This window comes from Drosophila busckii, chromosome 2L (assembly GCF_011750605.1).
Source record: "Drosophila busckii strain San Diego stock center, stock number 13000-0081.31 chromosome 2L, ASM1175060v1, whole genome shotgun sequence".
Classification (NCBI taxonomy): domain Eukaryota; kingdom Metazoa; phylum Arthropoda; class Insecta; order Diptera; family Drosophilidae; genus Drosophila; species Drosophila busckii.
Window position 1 is genome coordinate 12,428,499 of NC_046604.1, and position 27,878 is coordinate 12,456,376.

A 27,878-nucleotide genomic window follows, 5' to 3' on the forward strand; every position below is an offset into this window, starting at 1 on the left:
AGTTTAAAAGATTAAAAAGCGAAATTGATGACAAAATGGCTAGAAATATCTAAAAGCTAAAAAGTGGAGGCCCTTTTTGACAAGCGCTGGCAACTCTTGAGCCAGGTGCATATGTCCAATTACAATCGTCTGGCAACTCCCATCTCACAGTCCGGAATTTTATTTTCATTGTGCCACATAAGTGTGCGGTTTTAGCTGAAATACATATATAAAACGAAATCCAAAAATGCCGGACGCAGTGCAGCAGAGCTTTGTGCGCTCCTTCATTGATTACTTGAAGAAACAGGTGGACGTCATGTCGCCGGATCAGAGTGAAAGCATTGAGGTTGCAATACAGTGTCTCCAGGCCGCATTTGATGTGGGCGATGAAGATCCGGACCAAATAGCGTCGGAAACACAGAGTACCACAGCAGATGCCCCTGGTGGCGATGCTGCAGCGGCTGGAAACAGCAGCAGCGGCAGCAGCTCAGTGGTAAACACACGTAACATCGATATGTTTGAGCTCTTCCAGTCATTGTATATTGAACGTAATCCGGAATCGCTAGCGCTGGCGGAGACGATCAAAAACGAGGGTAATCGTCTGATGAAAGATTGCAAATATAATGAGGCGTTGCTGCAATATAATCGCGCCATCGCCTTTGATCCAAAGAATCCAATATTTTACTGCAATCGCGCCGCTGCCCATATTCGTCTCGGTGACAACGACCGTGCTGTTACGGACTGCAAGTCGGCATTACTCTATAATGCAAACTATAGTAAGGCCTATTGTCGCTTAGGCGTGGCCTATTCCAATCTGGGCAAATTCAATGAGGCAGAGCAGGCTTATGCTAAGGCTATTGAACTGGAGCCGGACAATGCCGACTATCGCAACAATCTGGAAGTGGTGCGAAATGCGCGCAATCAGCCACCGCAGATATCGCATTTGACCGATGGACTCAACGCTATGTTGGCCAATCCAACGGTGCGTAATCTCTTCAGTAGCGCCGAAATTGATTTGGAGCAATTGCAGTCCATGACGCAGAATCCAATGGTCATGAATACAATTGGTCAACTGTTTTCCAGCATGGGATCAGCTGGAATGCCCGGCGGAGCTGCTCCTGGACCCGGTCAAGTGCCAGCTATGCCTAATGATATGCTGCAATTGTTCCAGAGCTTTGCTACGCAGCTAGTGGGCGCCCAACAACAACAGGGAGGTGGCGGTGCCAATTCACCTGGCGACCAGCAGCCTGGCAACCAACCCCCTCCCAGTACCTAGAACTAGGAGCTTAAAGTTGGCCCGAAGCACAGTAGAGCCCAATATACGCGTTTATAATTTAAGCTGGAATAAATTGTTTAATTATTTGTTTAAATGAAAGGCTTACAATACACACTTACATATACCATATATATTTTTACTAAAAGCTAATAAATAATTACACAACACGGAATTGCTATGGTTATTTTATTTATGTTCTTTTATCTATGAAAATTCCCAGTGGTTGACAAACAAATTATCCTAGAAATCTAAAGTATGTTAAACAAATTCTTATTTTTCAGTTTCTAGCGAAACCCATCTTTAAGTTTATTGAAATTCAAAAGTTCTATGTACGCATATTATGTTGTTTCTCAGCTTTGTTAGATAATACAATTGTTGAGATATTATGTTATCAACAAAAAAAAAAACGAAAAAGCTAATTATGGTTTGTGCATTAAAAGTTTTGACAAATTTGGTTGTTTTTGTTTTTCGAACATGTTTGAAAATCTTGTGCTTCAAATATTGTAAGTTTCATTATAATAGTTATTATTGTTATTGTTTATCATTGTTACTGCAAAATATATAATAATTTTCTCATTTATATAAATACAATGTATATTGTTATAGAGACTGGTCATGTCTATAGACAAGCAACGCCTAGCGTGTTTTTGGATGAATTGCAATGAAATGAAATTTAAGGATACGTTGGCGTTGCTTATGAATATAACATGCAACAATTTGCAAACATGTTTGTGTATGTGTGAAAATAACAAAAGCAGTATAAAATAATTAATTAGATAGTTGCATTTGTTTTTTAGTTGCTGCACGCTCTGAAATATATCAAAGGTAGAGAATTACATGGAAATCTCACATGATACTCACCAGAGGTTTCATCTATAGCCAAAGTTGAAGTTGAGGTTTAAGTTGAGTTTGTAAGTTGTTTATTTAAACGCGTTGATATATTGTTAAACATTCATCTGTTGTTTATCCAAATTGGGAGTTGGTTTTTTTAGCGACTAGGACAGCAAACATGCTAAGCTGGTTATATTTTAATTTATTAATATCTGTTGTAGCGTCGATTCCTGAAGTTTCCACCGCCGCCTCCGCCACGTTGCCTGTTACGTTGATTATTGCCATAGTTGGGATTCACTTTGCCTGAATATTTGCCCGATGGTGGTGAGTAGAATTTCTGCTCGTTGGATGGGCGTGATTTCTTATCCTGTTGCTCCGACTCCTCCTTACCATTAGCAGCAGCGACCTTATCGCCGAATGTAATGGGCGCATGACGTTTTCCCAGCTTCTACAAATAAAAAGCAATGCAATTGAATGTTGATTAATATATTTAAAAAGATTTCTTACGTTTTTAGGCACAGTCCAGGAGAGCACAATATCATGTTTGAATATTGGGGGTGAATGAAATAGATCGCGTATCAATATATTGATATTTGATGTCGTCTTTAGTGCCGTTTGTTTTAATTGATTCTCCTCTGTTTTTAGCTCCTCTCCTGATTTACCCTTAAGCGCCTCTTCCAGTTTCTTAATATAACTATATATTGTAATCAATATTTAGTAATGTTTAATCTATAATTTCTCAATTAACTAACCCCTGTGTGCCGCGAGCTAAATATTGTAATCTAGCGCGAAAATCTTTTAGCTTCTCAGCATCTTCTATAAAGGACAAGTTGCCTGTGTGCTTCTTGCCCAGCGTGTGCAGTGCATACAGTAAACACTCTGCATGCGAAAAGTGAAATGAAGGTGCTGCATCTGCCACATCCTCATCATCTAGCTTTGGCAATGGCATGTACTCCTATAAACAATCATAATTACAATAAATATTCATGTAAACTAATTGTATGCTTCAACTTACGAGCAGCACATTGTAGACATTATTGATGCGTTCATTAGCATTCTCTAGCTTATCTGTGTTTGTTATCATCTCGGCGAATACCTTTAGCAAACGCAGCTGTATTTGATCCTGTGACACAGCAGTTGCAATCAAGTTCCAAGTGTTAATTGGCAACAATTTATCGCATACGTAGCTTACAAATTGTGTAGACTTAATGGTTTTCTATAATTAAAGATATTGATGATTTGAGATTTATATGAAATGAATACCACTTACCGAAAAGTAAGGTGCCGCCGCTGAAGCGCATTGTATAAAGCGCTCTACAATCTCATCGTCCACAGCTATGGCATCCGTATCAGCGGTATTTAATTCAGCCTGCTCGGTGGCCAGTTTGACCAACTCGGCATGACCGGTTATTGTATTGCCTAGCTTGGTGGCACCCAATATTGTCATGCATAGATGAAACTCATCGGCAGTAACATCCTGCAGCGCTTTTTTAATCTCCTCCACAATATATTCTTCAATCTCCTTGGTGACAACGCTGGGACCCATGGTTTGCAGCTTGGTAGAAATGAATTTAAAGCAGCGTTCACGTGTTGGCTCATCACCTGTTGTTATCTGCTGGAATAGACCAGTTATAGCGCTCTTTGTATCCAGCTTAATGATGCTCAGCAGCGAATTGTTGACTTGCTGTAATTCTGTGGCATCGTCCAGTATTAGCAATTGAGCTAGTGTGTCGCCCACGCGTATGGTTGTCTCAGTATTACCCTGGCATAGCTTGGGCAAATCTTTTATAGCTTGGCGACGAATCTACAATTATAATTGACATTAACAATTTATACCCTGTGTGAGAATATTTCAGTAAAACGCACCTGTGTATCATCATCCTCACACAAATCAAACTGAGCATCAATTGCGGTGTCTGCTAGCTCTGGGAAATGCTTGAAAAAAGTCCCTATGAATTGTGATGCTAGACGCTTCTCTTTCGATGTGCCCTTAACGGCCTGTAGTATCTCTTTATATTCAGCCACATGCTGAAAAAACATTAACATTTAAACTTTTTATCAATTTCATGCAATTACAATAACATTCGCACAGCGCCGGCGCGGTCTTTAAATGTATTTGCTACTGCACATATGAATGTATGTGTGGGCACACACGAATAAGACATGCGTTCATTCTGGACGCTTTTTTTTGCGCTCACCTCGCTAATTTTATCTCCGGCTTCTGATAATATCTCGTAGCACTTGTAAAGGCGTTCAATGTTATCCATCTTGTTGGCTTATTACTTAAACAATACTTTAATTAATTCTTTTAACGTCAGTTTTACACAAACCAAACGTTTTTCACCCAATTTTCTTCTCAAACAAAATGGTGTGTCTTTCTTACGCCAGTATCATCCACTTAACATAGCTGGAAGAGAGGAACACTATTGGTGAGAGCGAGACGAACATAGTGCAGCAATTTAAAATCTTGTATAGGTGCGAGAAAGAAGTCAGAGTGTTCGGCAGGCATTAAAATCCATTGAATATTCGATAGATCGATACATAAATATTGGGCGCATATTTTTGCTAACATTTGAAAATTTTATTGGAATAAAGTAATATTTATGTCAAGCACTATTAATATAACGAAAAACTAATTGTTAGGGGGAGGATGCTGTTGATGATGATGTGGCTGTCCATAGGCGGGATGCGCCGGCGGTGGCGGATACATATGTGGAGGCATTTGCATTGGCATTGGCGGCATTCCGTAAGGTGGAGGCGCCATGTAACCATAACCATGTGTGGGCATTGGAAACTGCATGCCAGGCATGCTAGGTGGCATATTAAAGTTGCCTGCTGGCGGATGATAACTGTGATAGTAGTTTGAGTGCCAACTGCCTGGATTATAGCTAGGATGATAATTATATTGTGAGTCCCGGGATTGGGAACGTGATTGCGACTGGGATTGCCAGTTGTTATCATTCTGCTGCGGATTGTTTGGCTGGCGTGTATTTCTTTGAGCGCGACGTCCACGCTGTCGTTGCGCTGGAGGCACTGCTTCCGAGGCCTCAGTGTTTGTAGTAACGACTGTGTCAACCGAATCTGTGGAGTTCGTGCGGTCACGCTGACGTCGCTTGCGGCGCTCCTGGCGCGCCTCACGTTCAGCTTCATCATCGGAGTAATCAACAAAGCGTTCTGGCGGTTCCACATCATGCTCCCAGGACGCATCTGAACCACGTACTTGTGTTAGCTTGGAGAGAATAACAAACTGTGTGTGTTCTGTTTGTGGTGCACAGTAAACTACATCACCAATGTTGATGCCACGATCTTTGATTTCTTGATTGCTATTAAAGCGCACACAGTAGAGTGGATCCGCAACTTGACCGAGCACATCAAACACCTGGCCAAGCACCTTCCGTCCTTTTTCCAAAAATAACACAGTGTCCAAATCAAAGAGCATAGAATTGGGTAGCACGCTGACAAGCACCAGTTGATCCACAATCGATTGCACTTTGCCCAGCTCCACGCACTCATCCTCTGGCACTGTAATTTCCAGCAGATGTATAGGTGGAAGGTCCTCCAGCAGCATCTCGCCACGTACCTTAGGCGGTTGACGACGGCGCGGACGCGAATCATCATCAAATTCATCGTCGTCATCATCACATTCCTCTGTGTTGTTGATGCGTTTATCAATTTTCTTACGCAGCACCGTGAGATATTCGCCTTCAGAGTCCGAGCTGGAGCTGCTGCTGCTAGAATCGCTGCCATCACTTACTACTACCGTTTGGCGAGGTCGTGAAGAGCTACTATTGGTTGTTATATTGCTCACAGGCACTTCAACTACTTCGCCATCTTGCTGATGCACTTCTTCAACGTCTGAGTCTGCATCCGAACTATAGGTTGCTAACATGCTTAGACCGTTTGAGTTCTTTGGCTTAGAGCCGTTGGCAGCAGGTGTGTCTGTCTTGTCCTCCACTTCCATAGATGAAGTGGGCTCAACTTGTGGCAAAACTTGCGTTTGTGGCTCAGTAGACTTGTCCTGATCTTCAGCTGCAGAAGTGTAAATCAACTATGTAATTATGTATTAGCTTATATTATTTAGTTATCTACCATTGGTTTCCATTTCGATTGCCTCAGTGGGTTCTTGAGAAGTATTTTCTACCTCAACAAGTGTTGTTATTACTTCCACATCTGTTTTGTCCTCTACACTATTAGGTTGCACATTGAGAACAGCATCCTTGTTGGCTGTCGGACTGCAAGCAGCCACTGGCTGCTCCTCTGTCATAATCAAAAATTTGAATATAAACAAAAATTATTTAGCGACTACACGTTCTTCAGTTGCACGTGTTTTGGTTTGCTTTACGTTTTTAATGGATGACAGTGTGTTAAAGGGGGGACATGCTAGTTACTTCCGATAAGTCTGTCGATTTCAGCTGGTAGTTTTAAATTAGGTTTTAAAAATATAAATTTATTTATAGGTTTGTTATTTTTATTGCTTAAAATGTTTTGTTAAAATCATTAGCGTGTATTTTGCATTGCTAATTAAAATATTTTACTTGACATACATAATCAAGCATTACAAGCTAAGCTAATGGACTGGCTATATGCGAACGGATTAAATATTTATGTATATAGATATTCAAAGCTTACAAATAATATTACATCTTTGTATAAAACGTACTGGACAGTGCATTTAAATCAAATTAAGCTTATTAATTTTGTACAATTTGGAATGATGCAATATAAGCGGCTCGATTCGTTGCGCAGTTTTGTAATACATATATATATCTTTATATAAAAGTACAGTAAAAAGTAACTGCTCGACATGTACAAGTTAATACAAAATATACATATACCTTTTAGTGGTTTCTTTACATTAACAAGCGACACTATAAAATGTTCTCGCAGTGATTAGAATTAAATTTTGGTTTTTGAAAATCGTCTACCAAACGTTACTTTGTGGTAAGGCAGAGTTAACATACATATATAGTTGGAAGATGTTCACGTTAGCATCGATTTTCAAGCATATTATGAGAAATCAATTTGAGATTGAAATGTGACTAAATCTAAGTACAGATAATATCATAATTTGACTAATGGTATTACCATATGAGATATGTGGAAATGTATCATATAAACATAAAAATAATATCTAGTTAATTGCCAACAACTAAGCGCTTTGGTGTAGACATGAAACTAAAACAGCCACTAGACCTTCCAGTCCAAACGATACTCATCAACCAGCAGCAAATGGTGATTGATAAACCAACCTAAAAGAATATAAAAGTTTATTGATTTTAAATTTTAAATTCTGTTTTTATTCACTTGCCTTCCTGTTGTGCTAGGGCTAAGAAATCCTGCCACTTGGCCTGTATATCCCAATACTGCTCTTTGATTTGATTTCTGTCCTGCAGATAAGAGACAGCGAAGAAGTAGGCCTTAAGCACATCTTGTGGACGCGTATCAAAGTGTAGATAAACGCCTAAATATTTTTTGCTCTCAGCTATGATAAATCGCTCATGTGGATCAAATGAGGAAACAATGTTTTCAATAACGCTGCTGCTCTTGTACTCATCAATGAGATTCTTGACACTCAAGCCCAAGCGTATGTTGCGAGAGACGGAGACAGTTTTCCCAACGGTTACGCGCTCCATTATGTTGACCTAAAGTGATAACAACAATTCATATATGATAGCTTCGCTAAACAATTTTGAACTCACCTGCTGTGGTGTAAGCATGCGTGACGAGCGAAAGAATTCTTCTAGCGCTATCAGATAGCGTGAGGCATTAAATGTGCGTAAGCATACTGCACGAACCGCTTTAAGATTGGCATAAAGATGCAGTGCAACCACTATGGAAAATACAGTATAGAGCATCGGCTGACTCTTGATGAGCGTTAGCAGGTACAGGCCCACAAAGGAAGCAATCAGATTAACGAAAGTCTCCTGCGAGCTATCCTTGGAAGCTACGTCCGCCAAATTGCCACGCACTGCATGATGCTGTGTTAGAGCTGCACGCGTTGCGCCACCAGCTACGCCCACTATGGCTTTCAGCAGTGTGGAACCGCATAATATTTGCGTGCTCAAGTGTGGATACTTAGGAAGCACATATATTTCAATGCCCATGGCTAGATCGTTGAGAAAATCGGCGCGTAGTCGCCACTTTTTAGAGTCCACATCCAGCTGGCTGCCTTGCCACCACGCAAACACAATACGCCCTACATGACCGCTGCCCTCTTTTAGTATCCAGGTAACTGTTGCCGAGTACGCGTTTATATTCTCACTTCCCACTCCCAGCCCCTTGAGTATGGCATGAGTGCAGAGTGTACCACAAATGGTGCTACAAAATGCCTGCAATGTGTCCCAAATCTGATATGCCGCATAGTCCTCCGACACGGAATCCGGATAACCTTGAGGTAAAAATATGTTCTGGAGTACGCGCAACAATAGAAACTTTTCCTGTATAACGAGCTTATCGCCACGCAATGGCACTCGAACTATATTGCTCTGATCTGCAAAGGTATTATGTAGATAGTATAAATTTCAACTTCAAATGACATCTAAACTCACCTGCTGGAGTTACATATAGTATTTCCTCCCCTTTGGTGCCATATTGCTCGCGAAAATGTATTTTCATTCTTACACATTAAAGTTCCGTGTATCTTTTGGCTAACACAAACAATTGTACAGGGTTGTCGTTGTCTTTTGACAGCTGCAGTTTTTCTAAACGCAACGGGGTGGCAACGCTTTGGCAACAAAAAAGAGATAAAAGCAGGGAATCAAAACAAATCCGTCATTCAACAACGGAAACTAAGAGAATCAAGTTCGAATAAAAAAAGCTAAGACCCCAAAGGGGAGTTAACAAATTATACTGTTAATTAACCCTTTATAGAAACAAACTGCATATAAAGTGACAACAAAGTGCTTAAAAATAATTCAAAACTGTGATAGTGTTTGTGATTGTGTAGGTGTAAAAATAAACGACTGAGTAAACTTTTGGTTGTACAGCTTGACAAATTTAACTGGTGAGCTCATTTGGGCAAACGCTTTACTACAGGCCATGTCATTGGAGGAAATTAAGGCAACTTTGAGACGTTATCCTAAGCTTCTTGGTGGATTTGGCATATTGACCACGTAAGTAAAAGAAAAGCAACAGCTGTAAATATTCACAGCTATAATAAACACACACACATGCACACAGAGTTATTAAAAAGGGGCACGTTCGATGTAAACAAATTAAAGTGGCGCCACTTGGCCTTGAACACTTGCGATTGCTCATAAATTTAGATATAAACAAGTCAAGTACAAATGCACTTAGATAAGTACGTATTAATTGCAACTGCGCGGTCTTCCGCATTCTAAGAACAGGCGATTGTGACGTCATTTGTTTACAGCAAACTAATACCATTATTATTCATTCAACATGTTTTGTTTTTGTGTAAAGTCAACAACACGATCAAAACAAACGTACGAATTTGCCAAAATGAGATAGCGATAGAGCTTTGGAGTACTTGTTGTTGTTGTTTTCACTGGTGCCGCGTGTGCGTAACGGTCCAAGGTTTCTCTCTCTCTCTCTTGCTCGCAAGATCTCTCTGCAACAACAGAAAACATGGCCAATTTAATAGTGCGCAGTAGTTTTTTGCAAAAAGAGATACGCGAGACCCCCTTGGATTTTTTATAGTTTTCGTTATCTATTTACGTATTGTTGTTGTTTTGCCTAAAAGCTACTGGCGCGTGTGAAGGTGGAAGTGACGTGCCCACTTTTTTTTCTATATAAATAAACCACAATTGTTGTTGTTTATCCGACTAAATTCTTGGCAGCGCTAATTTGTAAATAAATAGGTCAAGCAAAATAACAACAACATGTGTGGCCTATTACAATTACATTTGAGTTACATTATATTTTTGAAACGTAAACAAACTATTAATATACATAATTATTTCATTTGAATTATAATTACAGAGCCGGTCTTATACTTTACGAGTCGCCACAGATAAGGAAGTACCTGTCACGCTATGTGTACGACAAGAAATCACAGGAGCCGGACAAGCGTCGCACGGAATACATTTATATCAAGTATCACATTTATCGCGAATCCATGCGCAAGATGCAGCAGAAGCATGAGGAGGATAAGAAATGGATTAGCGTGATCATAAACCCCATTGGCAAATGGTGGAAGGCAGCTAAGCATTCGGTTGCTTGGAGATTACTCAATATAGCACAGACTGGTAGTCAGACAGAACGCTTGAAGGCTGTGCAGCAACTGGTGTGCATGGATCATCTAAAGGATTGGGACTTTCGTCATCTGGCGCAAATATGTGATGCGCGCACTTCGATATCATTGGCACGCAGCGGCGCCGACACGCGCTGGTTTATGCCGGTGCCACGACGTGGTTGCTTCAAAAATCCCAAACTACTGCTGTCCGAGCTGCATGTGATGTTGGCGCAGCTGCGCCCAATGTCCTGCGTGGATCACTTCTTTAGCAAATATTTCCCCGAACAGCCACAGCTTGTAAGCATAGAAATCTATCTATATATTCTATTTGAAGTAAATATATATTTTTTTGCAGGATGACCCAAGCGAGTTCTTTACACAAGAGCAATCGATCGTCTTGTCCTCGCAAGACACGGATTTGCTTAAGGAAATCATCTCATTTTTGCATCATATCACCAAAGATCCGGCCGTTGCTGCAAAGGTCATACACAGAGGTGGCTTGGTGCATCTTATGGAACTGCGCAAGCTATTTAATGATGACAATGAAACGCTGGCGACGCTCTGCAAAGTATTGGCAAATATGTCAATAGTGCCGGATGCTGTGGAGCATTTCTTTGCCTCCGGCTGGGTGGGCGCCTTGGCCGAATGGCAACAGTGTCCAGATCTACGACTGCAGGTCATTTCCGCCAAGGCAATGGCCAATTTAGATCACGACGATCCCAATCAGAGCACCTATCCGCCAAATGTGTATCCACTGCATCCACGTGTACGCACACGCCATAAGCCCAAGGCAGATATAGTCTTTGTGCATGGTCTCTTGGGTGGTGTCTTTATCACTTGGCGTCAGCGCGATCGTAAGCCTACAGAATTGGGTCTCTATGGCAAGAATGCCTTCTACACCAGCGAATCGGATGATGTTTTTCTCGTGGGCGAGCAAAAGCGTGTGAACGGGAATAAGCAGCGTCAGCTGTCCAAACAGCAGACACCGGAAGCAGAAGCAGAGGCACCGAAAAAAGTAGTAAACAAAGGTAATAGTGCTACTATATTGAGCCAAGCGATTTACTTAAGCATAAATTTCTCTTCTAGACGCTCTACTGAAGACTAGCAAGAAGTTGGAACAGAAGCCACTAAGTATCAGCGATGCAGCAACCAAAGAGTTTGTGGAAACGTTGCGCAATGAGGCAGAGCTAGACTCGGACTGGGAGGTAGTGCATCCGGATGTGCCGTTGCGTGCAAATGACAATTGCTGCGGCAGATTCAGCGTCGCGGGCAATGAGTGGTGCAATCAAGACACATGCGAAGAGTACACTAACTGCTGGCCCATGGAATGGCTGCCCGATGATTATCCCGATGCGCGCATTATTGGCATTGACTACACCTCAGCGGTTACCGAGTGGTCGGCCAACTTTACAAAATATTGTCCATGCGAGAAGGGTCAGGGGCACATTGATGTACGTGCCAGCACGCTGCTGGAGCGCATTGCTACCGCGGATGTGGGCAATGATCGTCCGGTGGTGTGGATTGGTCACTCAATGGGTGGTCTCCTGACCAAGCTCATGTTGCTCAAATCCTTGGATTCGCAAGTGCCACAGGTGCAGCAGCTGGCACACAATACCAAAGGCATTGTGTTTCTGGGCACACCGCATCGTGGCTCGCCCATAGCCAAGTGGAAGCAGCATATGCAATTGATATTGTCGCCTTCGATTGAAGTCAAGGAAATGGAAGAGAATGCGCCTAAGCTGCTGGAAATGCACCGTCGCTTCATGGGCTGCCTGCATACGTGCCTGCGTCACGTGAATATCGTAAGCGTGGCCGAGGGCTCACCGACCATGCTGACCACATTCAAGTTTCCGCTGCGCATTGTGACTGAAGAGTCATCACGCATTGATTATGGTGACTTCTTCTTGCTTAAGGATGACCATCTCAGCTTGTCCAAGCCCATATATCGTCAGTCATTTCTCTATCAGCGGCTGCTGCATGTAATTACCGAAGCGGTCAAGCAAAGCGACGGTAATGGACCCAAAGACACGGAGGACCAATCAACACCAATCTCGAATCTCATTATAACGAACATTTTGGCTGCCATTGTCAAAGGAGCCAAAGGAATATTGGAATCGCTGCCTCGCGATGCCTTGCGTTTTAGCACTTAAGATTTAAGTTGCCTAGAAACTTGGACCCGCTTGAACCTAGAGAGAGAGATAGAGAGATTGTGTGCTTAGTTTGTAGTTTATGCCATTTTTTGTGTGACAAAAGTATTCCTTTAAATGCTCGACGTTCAACGCTCGATCCGCAATGACAGTGTTCATGTAGACTTACATTTGTGTATATTTTATATATATATTACAATCGAAAATTTATTTATTTCAGAAATTACTTAACAATAAAAAGCTTTTACCTTAAACAATGTTGTATTCTTTTTTAAACTAAGTGTTTGCCTCCATTTGTTGCTTGGCACGTAGTCGCTCCTGGGCAAGGCGACGATTCTCTGCAATACGCGCCATCTGCTCCGTTGACAACTTAGGCGTAGCAGGCTGAGAGGGTGGCAGTGGTTGGTAATCGCTTGTGTCCGCTTCGGCTATGGGAGAAGCCACGGAGTAGGGCGTGCTCACTACTGCATTACGTGAAAATGAAGGCGTGACCAAGGTGCTATTGTTAGTTGCTATGCTACGATTAGGTGCTGGGGTGCGCGGCGCCAACTTGGACATGGCAATTTGCTCGCCCAATAGAGCATCAAACTCATCAAAGGGTTCATCGGCCAGCACTTCCTGTTGCTCATCGTCGTTATCTTGCAGCTCATGCTGGTTTAGACGCATCTCTTCCAGCTGGTTGAGACGATATCGAGCCATGTGCACATGAAGCGGTTTCTTTTTGCCCAGACGTTCTATATTGTTCAGCACGTCATCGAATGTGTAGTTAGGATACATGCGATGGGCCCAGTGCTGCAAACGGCGCAGTATTTCATCCAGATCTGTTTTTTCGTAACCTTTTCCTTTATATTTCATATCCTTGTAGTAATCCTCTATGGTGTGCAGACCGCGTGGACCACGCAATGTGTCCACAGTAAGACGAGGACGTGGATTACGCACGGCGCGTTTTTTCGGCTCAAGCTTTATTGCTGTCGCTGCGCCGGCGCAGTCAGCCGTTTCGCCCTCCTCCTCCTGTTCATCTCCAAACAATTTCTCACCAGCATCGGCTTCACCATCGCTTGGTAGTTGATCATTGTCATTACCAATATTGTCATTGAACAGGTCGTCAACCCCGTCTTCACCAAATATGGACGCCATGACAGCAATAACCACCACTAAACAACAAGTACGGCACAACAAACTTGGACAATTGCATTTGCTTTGCCGCCTTTTTTCTCCTTCTTAAAATTACCATTCACACGCAGCCGCACACTCTGCTCACCACGTTGCCACCTGACAAGGAAAATACAAAAAACTCTTTGTTACATAAGGAATGTGCTGCCCTGCTATGCAAATGCTATATTATAAATTCATATTTGTTTATTTTCTACATGAATATCACTTTAATTCGGGGTGTCATGCTGACAAGCATTGGGTAATGGTGAATAAAAACATTTCGTTTGACGAGTGGCAATGTTTAGCAACCCTGCCTTTGTTTGCAGTGTGGCAACACCAGAAACGCCATACTTCTAAAATGCTCGTTTCGTGCTCGTGTATTTTATCCGCATAATTCTTGAAACTGGCAAAGACAACGGCAAGCCGCATTTTGAATACTTCCACGCTACACTTACTTTAAATCTGCATGGCATATGACACTTGTAAAAAAACGCGCGCACATTATAGAAACGTATTTTTTGGGAAAAAGCGATAGCAGAAAAAAATTCAAAGTGTGGTGAAAATACGATTTACGCATCTTAACTGTGTAAAGTCAGCTGCGGCTGTCAAAAGTTGGCGTGCGTGGTGAGAATTATTGTGGGCCGATTCGCCGAAAACAAAACAAGCACAACAAACAGAATTATGAACATTCATTTGTCAACAAACAGACACTAACCAAGATTGTGTGATAACACGTACGTGTGTGTGCGTGCGTGTGTGTGATACATAATGAATCGTTACGGTTATGGATCGACCAATCGCCAGAGAGGCGGCTTTCTGGAACCACAGATGCCGCCATTCTTCAACCGTTACTGCCCGATGCCCTACAATAATTATTCACAGTTTAAATACAATAACTACAACAATAGTTGTAACTATGGGCCTATGGGTCAAACCGGCCACAATCACTACTGCGATCCACACATGCCACCCTGCCAGCATTCTCATGGCGGTTGGCAGCCGCAAACTCCACAGGCTTCAGTTCCAAAATCGACACTGGCATCAGAAAATCAGGATGTTGTCACACTTATAGTGGCGAATAACAATCTGAAACGTATGACAGTGCGGCATCTGGATATCATGCAGCAGCAGTCAGAACGTCTGCTGGCCAAAGAAAAAGAAAAGGAGGAGCAAAGTGAAAAGATTAAAACCTTGTTTTCGCAAAATCAAGACCTGATGCAGCAGATAGCTGAGCTAGGCCAGACCATTGAGGACTTGCACAAGCAAATGCGTCAGAGCAGGAAACGCCCCGCTAGTGAGGACGACGAGGAGCGGCAGCGGAGTACTCCCAAGGCGAAGCTTTCTTGCCACGTGGAGACACAAACACAATGGCTAGAAGAGCCGCCACAGAATCAATTGCAGTCGCATCCGCCTTTAAAGCAGAAAGTGCTGGTCACAAGCGTTACGGAGTTGCCGCCCACGACACCAGCGGGGCGTGTCGTCTTTAATGGCGGTAAAAAGGTTAGCACACTATTCTTGCACCGCGTGAATCAGGAAACTACGAGTCTGCAGCAATTGGAAGAGGAGCCCCACGCGCATGAGGAACAGCAGGAGCACGGGGAACTCCAGGAGCACGAGGAACAGCAGGAGCACTATGAAGATGGGATTCACGATGGTGGCGATGACAACAATGAGGAGCTAGAGCTTGTAATTACGCAGGACGCAGATTCGGATGTGGAGGAAGAGACGGAAGCAGATGAGATGCAATTAAGAATGGAAGAGGAGGAAGCGGAAGAAGAAGCAGCGACTGATGAGCCAGATGAGTATTTGTATCACGATGCGTTGGAGACTCAGGAAATGCAAGTTGTAGAGGAAACAGTCATTGGCGCTGAAGAGGAGCTGGAAATTGATGACAGCTATATTGTTAACAATGGCCACAGTTTCGAAGAAGAGGTGACTGTCGAACAGGTGGATGAAGACGAAGGGGGAGTCGTTATAAGCAATTTGCTATGGCAGGACAAAGCGTCGTTCACGACGGATAAGGTTTGTTGGTATCGTTATAGTTATTGAGAGTGAAATGCTAATGAAAATTTCTTACAGCTTAATCAGCCTGAGTGCGAATCAGAGTCACAGCAAACTAATCCAATCCAGGAAGAGGATTTGCTGACAAATAATGTGCATCATGAGGAAGATTCGCTGACAAATAATGTGCATCATGAGGAGGATTTGCTGCCAAATAATGTACATCATGAGGTGGATTTGCTGCCAAATAATGTGCATCATGAGGATGAGAAAGTGGAACAGAAACCACTGAATAATAAGCGAGGTCTCGCACAGACGCCTTACAAGCTGAGGCTGCCTAGAAAATCAACTCGAACTGATGTCCGAAGCAAACTGCATATCCTTAAGGCGCGTAATTTCCGGCAGCTTTTCTCAGAGACGGAACAAATAACGATAGCAAATGCACCTCACGAGGGCCCTAAATTAGTTCTGGGAGATCTGCTGCACGATCACCATAAAATAGGATTAATGCGAGACCTAGAACTGATGCGAAGGCATAATTTACAAGATGATTCGCAACTGGCACTGAAAGCACGTGAATTGGAGGCGGAGCGCAAGCGGGCACGGGAGCTGGAGATAGAAGAGCGAATTAAGGAACAAAAGCAAAAGCTGGATAATGAAAAGAAGCAAAGGATGCAGGAATCACAAGAACATGAGCAACTTGAGTTGCAAAAAGAGTGTGAGCTGCAAAAGAAGCGGGAACGGCAAAAAAAGCGTAAGCTGCAGAAAAAGCGTGAGCTTAAAAAGAATCGTGAGCTGCAAAAAGAGATTGAACGTCAAAAGGAGCTGCAGAATGAGAGTGAGCTTCAAAAGGATTGTGAGCTGCACAAAGAGCATGATCTTCAAAAAGAGCGTGAGCTACATAACGAGAGTGCGCTTCAAATAGAGAACACATTGCAAGAGAAGCGGGAACTGGAAGAGCGTGAGCTCCACAAGGAGAGTGAGGTGCAGAAAGAGCGTAAGCTGCAGAAAGATAGTGATTTGCAGAATGAGAGTGAGCTGCAGAAAGAGCCTCAGCTGGAGAAGGAGCCTGAACTGGAGGAGCGAGAGCAGCAGAAAGAGAGTGAGCTTCAAAAAGAGCGTGAGCTGCAGAAAGAGAGTGAACTGGAGAAGGAGGTTGAGCTGCAAAAAGAGCTGGAGGTAGAGAAGGAGAGTGAGCTGCAGAAAGAGCAAGCAGAGCGTGAACTGGAGAAAGAGCCTAAGCTGGAGAAAGAGTCTGAGCTTCAAAAGGAGACTGAGGCTCAAAATGATGGTGAGGAGCAAAAGCAACGAGAGCAGCTAGAGCTACAAAGACAGAAAAAAGAAAGTGAACTGCACCAGGAGCGTGAGCGTGAACGTGAAAACCCAAAACAAAGTGAACCATTAACGCCAGATCCAGACATCGAAGAGACAATGCGCAAGCTGCAGGAACACCTTCAAAAGCAACAGCAGAAACTTCAAAACTGCCAACAACAGCCAATGGTTCGCCTTAAGAAATCCACACTGCATACTAGAATTAGTAGCAGCGGCGCGCCACTCATCTTTCCACCGATTGCCCCAGCAACTCTCACACCAGCGGCGTCGCCTACGAATGCCGCTTCGCCCAAGCCCAGCAGCAAGCTCAACAGTCCTGCAGCAGCAACAGCAACAACAACAATAAATACAACTATACAGACGCCACTAACGCCGCAATCTATCAGCAGTGTGGGTAGTGGCAGCAACAGTAGCAGCAGTAGCAGCAGCAACCACGGCAACGACAACAGCAGCAATGGCAAGAGCACGAGCACGAGCACGAGCACAATTCTTAACAACAACAACACCGACACGTTTAGGTACAGAAGTTCTTACTACAACAGTCCAGCAAGTCAGCATGAGCTCTTCCGTACTTCCAATTTTCCGTATACGACACGCTCGTGGGAGGATCAGGAGATACACTGCGATAATGAGTTTTTTCTGGAAGAGGCCGATGAGTTGCTGGTAGATGATCCCGAACTAGAGATACCTGAGTGGCGTGTGGTTAAGTACAAGCCATCAACCATAGACCACAAAAAAGAGTCGATAACCGATGCTGACTTTGTGCGTCGCCACGAAAAGCATGTTAAGGATGAGATTGAGCGCAAGAAGCGGGATGCGCGCTATTTGCGCGAACAAAGCCGTAGCGAGCAGCTGCGTAGTCGTCACAATCAGGATGTGGTACTGGTGCAACTAGATCCTCTGCCCACGTCCACATTTTATCCATTGCCCGAGGACATTGAAAGCTTACAGTATGTCACCGATGTGCCGGTGCAAGCGTTTGGTGAGGATATTGTAAATATGCGCGATAAGGCCGGATACTTTGTGCTGCCTTGGCTGGAAGCGGGGCAAGCAACAACGCCCGAAGCCAAGGCTAAGGCAGATGCGCTACCCGTGGCCACATTGGCCAGCAAAAAGTTACCCTTAACGGCGGCTGAGAAAAGCCATCAGGAGATGAACTCGTCCTATGTGTTTCTCAAGCGACGCAAGCGTCAGCAACGACGCTGAAACGGCTGAGATAAATATAAAATTATTTTTTTTTACACAATTTTTTTTTTATTAATTTTAAGTTTAAAGTTTAAACAGTCGTTAGTTTCTAGAGACTCTAAAGCAATCATGCAAATTTACGTAAGACAAAACATTTATGTTAAATATTTATAACAAAGATGGAGAACTACAACAATAATCAGCATCTCGGCTTCATCACAGCCTCAGCAGCAAGAAAAATTATTAGCAAAAAAGCAGAGCGGAGCTATCAATTGGCTAGGCAAGATCTTCAAATTTCTATTATACAATACATACATTTGTAACATTTTACAAAACAGTTGATATATTATAATTTTTAAGCAATTCCAAAATGTCAACAATTCAATTCAATAGTGTTTATTTAATTTACAGCTCTGTATGCTTTGCACACACCCACACATTCATACTTATTATGTTTGATGTACTATATCCATGCATTAACCATTTTGTATGCAATTTCATTTGCCACAACTATTGTATTTGTTGAAAAGAAACGATGCTTTTTTTTACTGATATTTTTTATTTTGTGTGCATGTGAGCGTTAAATTCGTTACTCAGGTATGTGTGTATGCGAGCGTGTATATTGTTCAATTTTTATATCGTGAATGAGCGTGTGTGTATAAATGCAATTTTCTTAAGTAGGAGAAAAACATTAAATAATTTTATGTTTAGCATAAAAAAAGCATCGTATCTCTCTCACAAAACCAAAATTGTTTAATTATAATTTAATTTTAATATTGTTTTTAATTGTACCAAATAAACAAGAGAATAAAATTGCAACTGATTAAAATTAATGAATAAAACTTGATTACCAAGATGTGCATAGATCCAATGTATAAACAGTTAACAAATTGTTTACTTTTTGCCATAGTAACGAACTAATTAAATACCTATATATATGTATAATATACATTGTATATAGTAGACAACCTGTGGATAAAATCAGCATGTACTATATTAACCTAGTTATAAGGCCATTTACACAAGTATATATATCTATATATATATATATTATATATAAAAGTAGCTTAAGTAGTAACTATATATATTTATATAGTATTCAAATGAGCCTCAATACGAGTGATCTACCAAAAGATCAACTGTTTATACACTATTTTGCAAATTAGCATTTTTTGCTACGTTAGCTGTTAATTAGTACAATTGGCCCACTGCTCCCTAAGACCATTAATAACAAATATGCCATAAGTTATTCACTAGCAACCACAAATTGAAGAAACCACATAACACCAAGCCTTTTCAAGCTCAGAACATATTATATATAGAGAACAATCACAATCGTAAACTGTTTGTCAAGTTTTAATATGTAAAATATTTATAGCATGTATGATAATAAAATTAATTATATTATATAAAAATAAAGTTGAAATGCAAATTTTCAAATACTTTAAATTGGACTCGACTATGTATATGTTTAGCAGACGCTCGATACATTAGCTAATTACATTTTTAATAACAATGCTAGCGTTGATACAAAAATAAATAATTTTATAACATTTTCTTTTTTGTTGTTTTTTTTTACACTTACAGCGAGCGTCTACCTTAATTGAAATACTAATTGACAAGGTTGAATTCTTTGTAAACAGGACGAGGGTCTACTTAGTGCTTTGGGTTAGATACTGATGAGCAGTGCTCGACCACAGCTCATCGATTGTCTCGAAATTATTACGCCAGAGCTCCTCCAGCATCTGCCAACCCTTGGCCTGCGTGACCAGCACATAATCATTGCCTGGATGCAGCGAGTGCGTATAGGCGCCCATAATCAGACTCTGAGCCAGGCGAGCTGCCACGCAATACTTGAGATAACCACGTTCCGCTTCGCTAATTGTCTGCACGCTGGTATAGCCGGCAAGGAAAATGCCACCACTCTCCAATTGCTTGGCTTGCAACATCATATAGGTCATAGCAATGCCGAGCTCAAAGATCAACGGTGAATAGCTAGTGTCGCCGAAATCAATGACGCCCGTAACGCGATACGCATCACTCTGATCCGGTTTGGTGCCTGCGCCAACTAATATATTCTGTTCGTTGTAATCACCATGTATGATCTGATGCTGCAGCGTGGGCAGCACACTTAACACATGCTTCTCAAATGACTCTATAATTTCCTCGCAAAGCGCCTTACGCTGATGATCCTGCAGCGCATAAAGAAAGTCTCGCAACTGTGGCACCGACTGCAACATCCAAGCAGTGCGATGCGTATCATAGGCCTTGTGTGTAAAGTTCTTCAGCGCGCGATCCAACTTGGCCAGATATTCGCCGCTCTGATAGAGCAGGTTCTTTGTCACCGGAACCTCATGAAAGATTTTGCCGGGTACAAACTCCATGATACGCACCACATGCGCATTCCCACCAATCTGTTCCACGGAGAAGTATTCGCCACGGGCATTGCCAATAGGACGCGGGCAGCGCACATGCTCTTTACCTAAAATGTATATACAGCTATTATTGATTGTACAAGTTGCAATTGTTTTATATTCACTTAGATATAGCAGCAGCTGATTTTGGGCATCGACAAAATCTTGTTTTTTGGAGTCCAACGCATTGAGTATTTTCAGCACGTAACCATCCGGGCAATGCGTCACAATTAATGGATTTTTTATGTTACTAAAAAGTAAAAGCACATATGTTTGTAGTTACATTTATTCAAAAATGATTACTTTCTTATCACGACGACTTAATTTGCACAAATTTGTTTGTTTGTTTGGCATATAAGCAAACAAGGTTGGCTTTACGAATTATAGAGACAAATGTAAACACTCTGACGTCACAAAAACTGCTGGTCCTTAACAAATCGCAACGTATTGCAAATGTGACGTCCCGCTCACTTACTCACCACAGAAATCTTGTGACTTACATCAAACACACCACAGCAAAAGTATCGATGCTGTCTAATTGCGCGGGAACTGTTTGTTATCGATTTGTACTGTTTGTTAGTTGTGCTGTTCTAATTGTTTTTGTTTTTACAAATAGTTTTGCAAGTTTATCTGCCTTATCATGGGCATTACCGGTCTTATACCGTTCCTGGAAAAGGCATCAGCCAAGCTGCACTTGAAGGATATACGAGGTAGCACAGTTGCCGTCGATACTTACTGCTGGCTACACAAAGGTGTCTTTAGCTGTGCGGATAAATTGGCGCGTGGTGAGGATACGGATCAATATGTGCAATACTGTCTGAAGTATGTGCGCATGCTGCTTTCGTTTGACATAAAACCAATATTGGTGTTCGATGGACAACATTTGCCGGCCAAGGCGCTGACCGAGCAGCGACGTCGCGAAAACCGTCAGCAGAGCAAGAAACGCGCACAGGAACTGCTGCGTTTGGGTCGTGTGGACGAGGCGCGTTCACAAATGCGTCGCTGCGTTGATGTGACACATGAGATGGCATTGCGTTTAATAAAAGAATGTCGCAGCATCAATGTGGACTGCATAGTAGCGCCCTATGAAGCGGATGCACAGATGGCCTGGCTAAACAAAGCGGGCATGGCTCAATATATAATAACAGAGGATTCGGACTTGACGCTCTTTGGCGCACAGAAGATAATATTTAAGCTGGATTTAAATGGCGGCGGCTTGTTAGTTGATGCACAGAAGCTTTACCTGGCCATGGGCTGTCGCGAAGATCGTTATCATTTTGACAAATTTCGTAGGATGTGTATACTCTCCGGTTGTGACTATCTGGACTCTCTGCCTGGCATTGGCCTGGCCAAGGCATGCAAGTTTATACTTAAAACGGAGCAGGACGATATGCGTTTAGCATTAAAGAAAATACCGCAATATCTGAACATGGCTAAATTAGAGGTAATGCAATAATAACTCTTTAAACAGAAAGCTTAAACGTTGCATTTGCAGGTAGACGATGAATATATAGAAAACTTTATTAAAGCTGAGGCCACCTTTAAGCATATGTACATCTATAATCCGCTTGACCGTCGTATGGAACGTCTTTGTGCGTTAGAGGATTATGCTACGGAGGAACGCTACTGCAGCAATGCGGGTTCATTGCTAGCAGATAGCTCTAAGGCGCTGCAATTAGCGCTTGGCAATCTCAATCCCTTTACACTTAAGTTGCTGGACAATTGGCTGCCCGAACATGCTGCTCACCAAACAGCCAAGCAGACGAGGCGTGCCAAACACAAAAGCATTTGGCTAGCAAACTCTAACGAGCAGCCTGCCAAAGTTGCCACCAAGCAAACTACCTGTGCTTTATACTTTAAGAAAGTGGATTTTGTGGCACAAACTATCGAGCAGGATATAGCAGACAATCAACGCTTGGAGCTGGCCAAGCTTACAGAAAGTGAATTAGCCAACATGTATGCCATGGGCATTAAACGCAAGCGCAGCTGGAGCAGCAGTAGTGCCAATTCAACGCCACCTGCAACACCAGAGCGACAGAAGATTCAACGGCATAACCCATTTGCCAAGGAACAGCAACGTTCACCGCGTGTATGTGAGAATGGTTCATTATTGCGTTTGCTCAGTCCCAAGAAGGAAAGTCCCGTCAAGGCGTCAGAGACGACACGCGTCAATGCAATCAAACGCAGCATTTTTGTGGAAGTGAGAAGTCGTTTCTTTAGCACAACTACAACAAGCACCACAACAAGAGAGGGGTTAGATGAGCAGCAACAATGGAAACTTGCCAGATTAGATTTGGAGTCAAACTCAAGAGAGACAACTGAAGAGCAAATAACTGAAGAAGATACAACTCTAACGAAAACAGACGACGTTGTGCTCATACCATCTGACGATGAGGATACATCAGCGACACTGCCCAGCAGCCAAGAAGCTGCTTTGCCCAGTAGGCCACTGGCACCACCTTTGGCCACAACTGCAAGGCGCGTAGGACTCTCCAAGCCGCGAGCAAACAAACGAAGCAATACCAGTATTAAAACGCCAGAAAATCAAACAAAACTTAGCATGTTTGGTTTTCAAAAGCGACCAGCTCTGAAATAGTCGAGTTAAAGTAATTTATTTATAGCTGTTTTTTTGTACTTAAACGATTCTTGCAAGAAGCTGCCAATGGAAACTTTTATATAAATAACTATGTATTTTTAAACCATTTCTGTTTGTTGTAATATACGCACTTCAGTAGTTAAGATAACAACTGAGGATGCTGTCAAGGTGACTGACAACTGACAGCACATAGCCGTAAATGTTACGCTCAATTGCGCACCGCTTACAACAACAACAACTTTAATTAATGTGTGTTTGTATATATGCATTGCATATACATATATGACTATTAATAGCCTGGCCCTTGCCTTTTATGGAAAATTCAATTGCTTGCTTACCAATCTTCCTTGATAAAGTAATTGCGATCATCGTAGGCCAGCAGCTCTTTGACCTCACTGATTGTTATGCCATAGAGACGACGCACTAATGGCTCCACATCCTCCAGCTTTAAGTTGGGTTTAATATCCGAACCAGGTTCTAGCACAGCATCATTGCCATTAGTATTTGGTGTGGCTTCGCTTGTTGTGGTCGTGCTGTTTGCCTTGGCTTGCTTTTGGGCGCCATCGTACTCATGATTCAGTGTATAGGATTTTTTGTTAATGCTTGTCAACTCCACATTGTTCCATTGCTCCATTTTTGCTGCTGCTGCTGCTGCGGTTGACTTTATCGGAATACGACACAGCGACAAATGGAAATAATAAAAAAAATAAAATATGCGATGTTCAACGCTCGGCAATGCGCAATGAATTGAATTTGTGTTTTTGGGGAACGGGTTCGTTGTCATCGTACATCTTCTTCATATCTTATGTGCTGCATGTGTGTGTGTGTGTTTGTGTGCTTGCTTCATTTGTTTAGTCAATTTTATTATTTATTTAATTTTTTACAGCCTAGCTTGTTTACAATTTGATTGCGTTGTGTGTCCGTCGCTAGTATATGAATTATTTTTTTTTTATTAACTTTAGGATCTTAAGTCGTGATCACACTCTATTAACTAACTTAACACCACATGATAACTAAACCACAAATCAATCTATAAATATATAAAGACTTAAAGATTAATATGCCCCAGTTACCACTGTGATAGTGTAAGCACAGTTTATCAGCAAAAGTTCATTGTGCAACTGTTTTTTATTTATTATATATATTAACACGCTGCCAGCTTTAAATTGTATATTCTAATTGTGGTAGTTTGGTTAAAAATCGAAATATTTGAATGAATGGCCCGGATGACCTTGACTCCAATTGCAATTACATAGCTCATACGTCGAATACACCCTCAACTGCAACTCTCACCATACAAAAACAAGCAAATGCACACACACTCGCGTAATCACACACACACATTGTTAAATGCAATTTAATATTGTAAATATGCACAGCTGATTTTTTGTTAAAACGAGTTAGTTAGCAAGCTAATACGCACCTGTTGCTTGCTTCACGTATAACACAAAACTAATGCTAAGCTACCTTTTTTTCAACACATCACAACTTGAACTGAGCACTGGACAATTGTCTAATTTGGCGCGCATTTATTATCGCACACGCACACTTTTTAATGCGCGACGTTGCTTAATTTAATGTGCGCAGTTAATATTACAAATATACTGCGTTATTTGAATATTGCGAGAAATTGACAAAAATTGAGCTTAATTTAAGTAAATTTAAAATTCTGGCCTTACGTTGACATGTGAGTGGCAAACGCATGGTCGCTCTAAACTGTTGCTCAGCTGTTCAGTGTTTACAGCTACATAACCTGCAATTTGTTTGGCATTTATTTTGCTTTTTGTTTTGCAATTTTATTTTACTTTTTTATAAGTTAAATGCTTGTTTAAATTTTCACAAAATAATGGATCAACTATATGTGGAGATTGAGCTAAGCACAGAGCATGAGGAAACTATAATCTACACCACCGTGCCTTCGTTTCTAGCGCTTTATACTTATAGATATGCTTATAAGCATAAGGAATTCCAAAACATAAAAATCAACTTTGTGGCAAGCAAAATTATCACAGGAAAAATCCGTTTGCGCAGCTCCCACTTGAAGCAGGAGTTGACGGAGCAGCATATAACATGCCGAGAAGCAGCAACGCTGCCTGCTTTGAAGGATCTGCGGCTGCCCATCTTTGAACGTCAGGATAAACTCTTTATAGCTGGCACCTGTGCGGTTTGTCGCGAGATTATAGCACGTCAACCCAATGAAGAGCTGCGTGAGCTACTTGGCTTCAAAGGTATAGTGCCCTAAATGTAAGAAAACACATCATAATTTTGATTCATTTGCAGCTTCTTGTCTGCTGGCGCCTGCCGAAGCATCTATATGGACACGCTACTGCGAGGTGGATGTGGTTAACTTGGTAAGCCAACTGCAGCTGCAAGGCTTAAACAATCAGGAGGTGCCTGTAGAAGTGGTGCGCTTTGAGCAGCATATGAATCAACCTGTGCGCATGCATAATATTTATAAATTGGCTAGAGAGCAGGCAAATCAAGGTCTTAAGCGCAAGGAGCGCGTGCTGATAGAATGCAGCACACCGAAGGAACAGCTGCTGATTGAGCATCGTTTTGCCGAGGGCATTAGCTTTACCATAGCCGATCTCATACTATATCCATTGCTTAGCTTGGTTTTTGAGCATTGTCCACAGATGCTGCTGCATTTTCCGCTCACCAATACATGGTTTGCTGAGGTAAGAAGCTTTAGCTAAATTTCATTAGCAAGACTTACAGTAAATTCTTTGTAGTTGCACAGCCACACGCACTGCCGCCGCATACTCCATGAGCTCTATGCATCGCGACAGCATCTCTGCAATGATGCTGTTGCTCCGCCACTTAGCATACCCGACTGCGAGGAAAGTAGTCTTTACAAGGCGGATCCCAAACGTTATCGTCCCCGCAATCGCATCTATACTAGTCAAAGCGAAGTGGATGCAGCTCTAGCCAAACTTACACCACTGCAAATCAAGTTCAGCGCCGACTCGGAGCACAGCTATGGCGAAGAATTAATTGACTGGCAGCTAATAGAGCCCAGCCATGCCAAAAGCTCAGCTTTGCCAGCGCAGCGCTTAGCACGCAAGCGTCAACAGCTGGAGAATATGGCCAATGCAGTCGTTTCCCTAGCTCAGCCCGGTGATCGCATTATAGATTTCTGTAGCGGCACAGGCCATTTGGCCATATTGCTGGCACTCAAGCTGCCCCAATGCACAGTCATTGTGTTGGAAAACAAGGCGTTCTCCTTGGTACATGCTCAGAAGCGCGCAACGGAGCTGAAGTTGAGCAACTGTCTCTTCTATCAATCCAATATAGATTACTTTATTGGACGCTTTGAGGTGGGTACATCGCTGCATGCCTGTGGCACGGCTACAGATATAGTGCTGCAGCAATGTCGTCGCGTAAATGCTAGCTTTGCCTGTTGTCCCTGCTGCTACGGTTCTCTGCAACCCATGCCGCACATCGCTTATCCCTTAAGTGCGCGCTTCCGTGAGGTAATCGATACAAAGGATTATTTGTATATAGCACATACGGCGGATCAAGCACATGAGCTGGGCACTACAAACTGCAAGCCGGAGATAACACAACAAGGCTTGCACTGCATGTGTATTGTGGACACGGATCGCAAGCTGCAGGCAGAGGAGGCTGGGTATCAGGTGATATTGACACGTCTGAAGCCGGAACAATGCACGCCCAAAAATCATTTGCTGGTCGGACGCTATACGCGCTAAGCTGACTTTACATATTTATAAATCTGTATACTGCCTGATCCAAAAAAATAAATATATATTATTTTTCTATATGTATGCGTTATTACCGTTTACGGCTTTTATTTGAGTAACATGAAGTACGCGTAGAAAATGACTTAATTGTTTACCAATTTACTAAGACGAGCTTTCCATGGATCCTATTGTTGGCCACCTCGCAATGCCAGCACCAAATGTAACACTGAGCCGCCTTGCACTTTGTAGTCCGCTGCCGTTTTGTCATCGTTCCTGAATTTCACAAATAATGTAACAACACATTCTATTTTCGCATTTATTGTACGATTTTTTCTTACATTTGTTTGCCGGAGAAGATGAGACGTTGTTGTTGCGGCGGTATTCCTTCCTTTTCCTCTACGCGCTCCTTAATGCGGTCTACCTTGTCTGTTGGTTCAATGTCGATTTCAATTTCCTTGCCGGTCAGCGTCTACACAAGCACAAATTTAGTTATATTAAGTTAACTGTAAACTTTTTTTGTTGTCAGCTGTTGCTGACGCATTCTTGATTCGCAGTTCCGCTTATCTCCAAACATATAATTTGATACACTATTTTGCGCCTACCTTCACTTTAATCAACATTCTGTCGCAATTGCTTTTCCCGAATACAAAATAATTTCAAATAAATTTAATAAAATTTTTCGCAAGCGTTTCTCTGGCTGCGACTATTTGCGAATGTCATGCGAACGGTGCTGCCACTCAGTTAAAATTGAGAAGGCGTTGACATGCGAATGTCGTTGGGATGACAGTGTGTGGCTTCGATATTTTTGGCGGGGATTACTAATAAGTTCGATTCTTACGACAAGTATTACGTTAACAATTAAAAAGGCGGTTTGAATTGCTTGGCAACTTACAGAGTTTATTTATTTGCTTACAACTAAGTGTTAAAATATTATTAAATATACAGTGAGATCAAATAGCTTTGTTCAATATGTTTAGCGCCTTCACAGCTTCACTGATAAGTCTAATATCTCGCGCATAAGTTCTGCAGCACCCGCCAATTATCTTTGCGCCCAAATTGGACCACTC

General features: G+C 42.2%; 11 protein-coding genes across 12 annotated transcripts; 5 read left to right on the forward strand and 6 right to left on the reverse strand.

Moving 5' to 3' along the window:
• Positions 1-7: 7 nt before the first annotated feature.
• On the forward strand, positions 8-1,414 carry LOC108607883 (small glutamine-rich tetratricopeptide repeat-containing protein beta). The gene has a single exon (XM_017998987.2). It carries the CDS (start codon positions 227-229, stop codon positions 1,253-1,255), a length of 1,029 nt encoding a protein of 342 aa, XP_017854476.1. The 5' UTR covers positions 8-226; the 3' UTR covers positions 1,256-1,414.
• A 404-nt stretch (positions 1,415-1,818) lies between these two features.
• Positions 1,819-4,451, reverse strand: LOC108607881 (apoptosis inhibitor 5 homolog). Its single transcript, XM_017998982.1, has 7 exons — positions 4,285-4,451; positions 3,953-4,114; positions 3,357-3,890; positions 3,102-3,302; positions 2,839-3,041; positions 2,594-2,780; positions 1,819-2,534 (listed from the first exon to the last, which is right to left on the reverse strand). Exons 1-7 carry the CDS (start codon positions 4,351-4,353, stop codon positions 2,292-2,294), a joined length of 1,599 nt encoding a protein of 532 aa, XP_017854471.1. The 5' UTR covers positions 4,354-4,451; the 3' UTR covers positions 1,819-2,291.
• Positions 4,452-4,654: 203 nt separating this feature from the next.
• LOC108600306 (H/ACA ribonucleoprotein complex non-core subunit NAF1) lies at positions 4,655-6,408 on the reverse strand. The gene is made up of 2 exons (XM_017987798.1): positions 6,176-6,408; positions 4,655-6,115 (listed from the first exon to the last, which is right to left on the reverse strand). Exons 1-2 carry the CDS (start codon positions 6,348-6,350, stop codon positions 4,719-4,721), a joined length of 1,572 nt encoding a protein of 523 aa, XP_017843287.1. The 5' UTR covers positions 6,351-6,408; the 3' UTR covers positions 4,655-4,718.
• A 141-nt stretch (positions 6,409-6,549) lies between these two features.
• On the reverse strand, positions 6,550-8,786 carry LOC108607794 (RUS1 family protein C16orf58 homolog). The gene is made up of 4 exons (XM_017998834.2): positions 8,635-8,786; positions 7,786-8,576; positions 7,395-7,728; positions 6,550-7,335 (listed from the first exon to the last, which is right to left on the reverse strand). The coding sequence occupies exons 1-4, from the start codon at positions 8,699-8,701 to the stop codon at positions 7,274-7,276; spliced, it is 1,254 nt and encodes a 417-aa protein (XP_017854323.1). The 5' UTR covers positions 8,702-8,786; the 3' UTR covers positions 6,550-7,273.
• Positions 8,787-8,885: 99 nt separating this feature from the next.
• On the forward strand, positions 8,886-12,622 carry LOC108607793 (protein SERAC1). The gene is made up of 4 exons (XM_017998833.2): positions 8,886-9,198; positions 10,028-10,577; positions 10,636-11,308; positions 11,367-12,622. The coding sequence occupies exons 1-4, from the start codon at positions 9,125-9,127 to the stop codon at positions 12,428-12,430; spliced, it is 2,361 nt and encodes a 786-aa protein (XP_017854322.1). The 5' UTR covers positions 8,886-9,124; the 3' UTR covers positions 12,431-12,622.
• Positions 12,623-12,690: 68 nt separating this feature from the next.
• LOC108607795 (protein TIPIN homolog) lies at positions 12,691-13,827 on the reverse strand. The gene has a single exon (XM_017998835.2). It carries the CDS (start codon positions 13,562-13,564, stop codon positions 12,704-12,706), a length of 861 nt encoding a protein of 286 aa, XP_017854324.1. The 5' UTR covers positions 13,565-13,827; the 3' UTR covers positions 12,691-12,703.
• A 25-nt stretch (positions 13,828-13,852) lies between these two features.
• LOC108607796 (trichohyalin) lies at positions 13,853-18,838 on the forward strand. Its single transcript, XM_017998836.1, has 2 exons — positions 13,853-15,604; positions 15,662-18,838. Exons 1-2 carry the CDS (start codon positions 14,351-14,353, stop codon positions 18,119-18,121), a joined length of 3,714 nt encoding a protein of 1,237 aa, XP_017854325.1. The 5' UTR covers positions 13,853-14,350; the 3' UTR covers positions 18,122-18,838.
• Positions 18,839-19,679: 841 nt separating this feature from the next.
• LOC108608360 (hydroxylysine kinase) lies at positions 19,680-24,709 on the reverse strand. Of its 2 annotated transcripts, XM_017999708.2 has the most exons (4): positions 24,534-24,709; positions 23,449-23,771; positions 20,640-20,764; positions 19,680-20,582 (listed from the first exon to the last, which is right to left on the reverse strand). In XM_017999708.2, the coding sequence occupies exons 2-4, from the start codon at positions 23,742-23,744 to the stop codon at positions 19,753-19,755; spliced, it is 1,251 nt and encodes a 416-aa protein (XP_017855197.1). In that variant the 5' UTR covers positions 23,745-23,771; positions 24,534-24,709; the 3' UTR covers positions 19,680-19,752. The 2 variants fall into 2 exon arrangements, with proteins under 2 accessions (XP_017855197.1, XP_017855196.1); XM_017999707.2 differs by lacking the exon at positions 24,534-24,709 and having other exon boundaries at positions 23,449-23,959.
• Positions 20,796-23,436, forward strand: LOC108608359 (exonuclease 1). Its single transcript, XM_017999706.2, has 2 exons — positions 20,796-21,958; positions 22,010-23,436. The coding sequence occupies exons 1-2, from the start codon at positions 21,155-21,157 to the stop codon at positions 23,108-23,110; spliced, it is 1,905 nt and encodes a 634-aa protein (XP_017855195.1). The 5' UTR covers positions 20,796-21,154; the 3' UTR covers positions 23,111-23,436.
• A 180-nt stretch (positions 24,710-24,889) lies between the features above and the next one.
• Positions 24,890-26,889, forward strand: LOC108596334 (glutathione S-transferase C-terminal domain-containing protein homolog). Its single transcript, XM_017981985.2, has 3 exons — positions 24,890-25,338; positions 25,391-25,788; positions 25,843-26,889. The coding sequence occupies exons 1-3, from the start codon at positions 24,957-24,959 to the stop codon at positions 26,818-26,820; spliced, it is 1,758 nt and encodes a 585-aa protein (XP_017837474.1). The 5' UTR covers positions 24,890-24,956; the 3' UTR covers positions 26,821-26,889.
• Positions 26,888-27,524, reverse strand: LOC108596339 (NEDD8). Its single transcript, XM_017981997.2, has 3 exons — positions 27,414-27,524; positions 27,150-27,280; positions 26,888-27,084 (listed from the first exon to the last, which is right to left on the reverse strand). Exons 1-3 carry the CDS (start codon positions 27,429-27,431, stop codon positions 26,997-26,999), a joined length of 237 nt encoding a protein of 78 aa, XP_017837486.1. The 5' UTR covers positions 27,432-27,524; the 3' UTR covers positions 26,888-26,996.
• Positions 27,525-27,878: the final 354 nt, after the last annotated feature.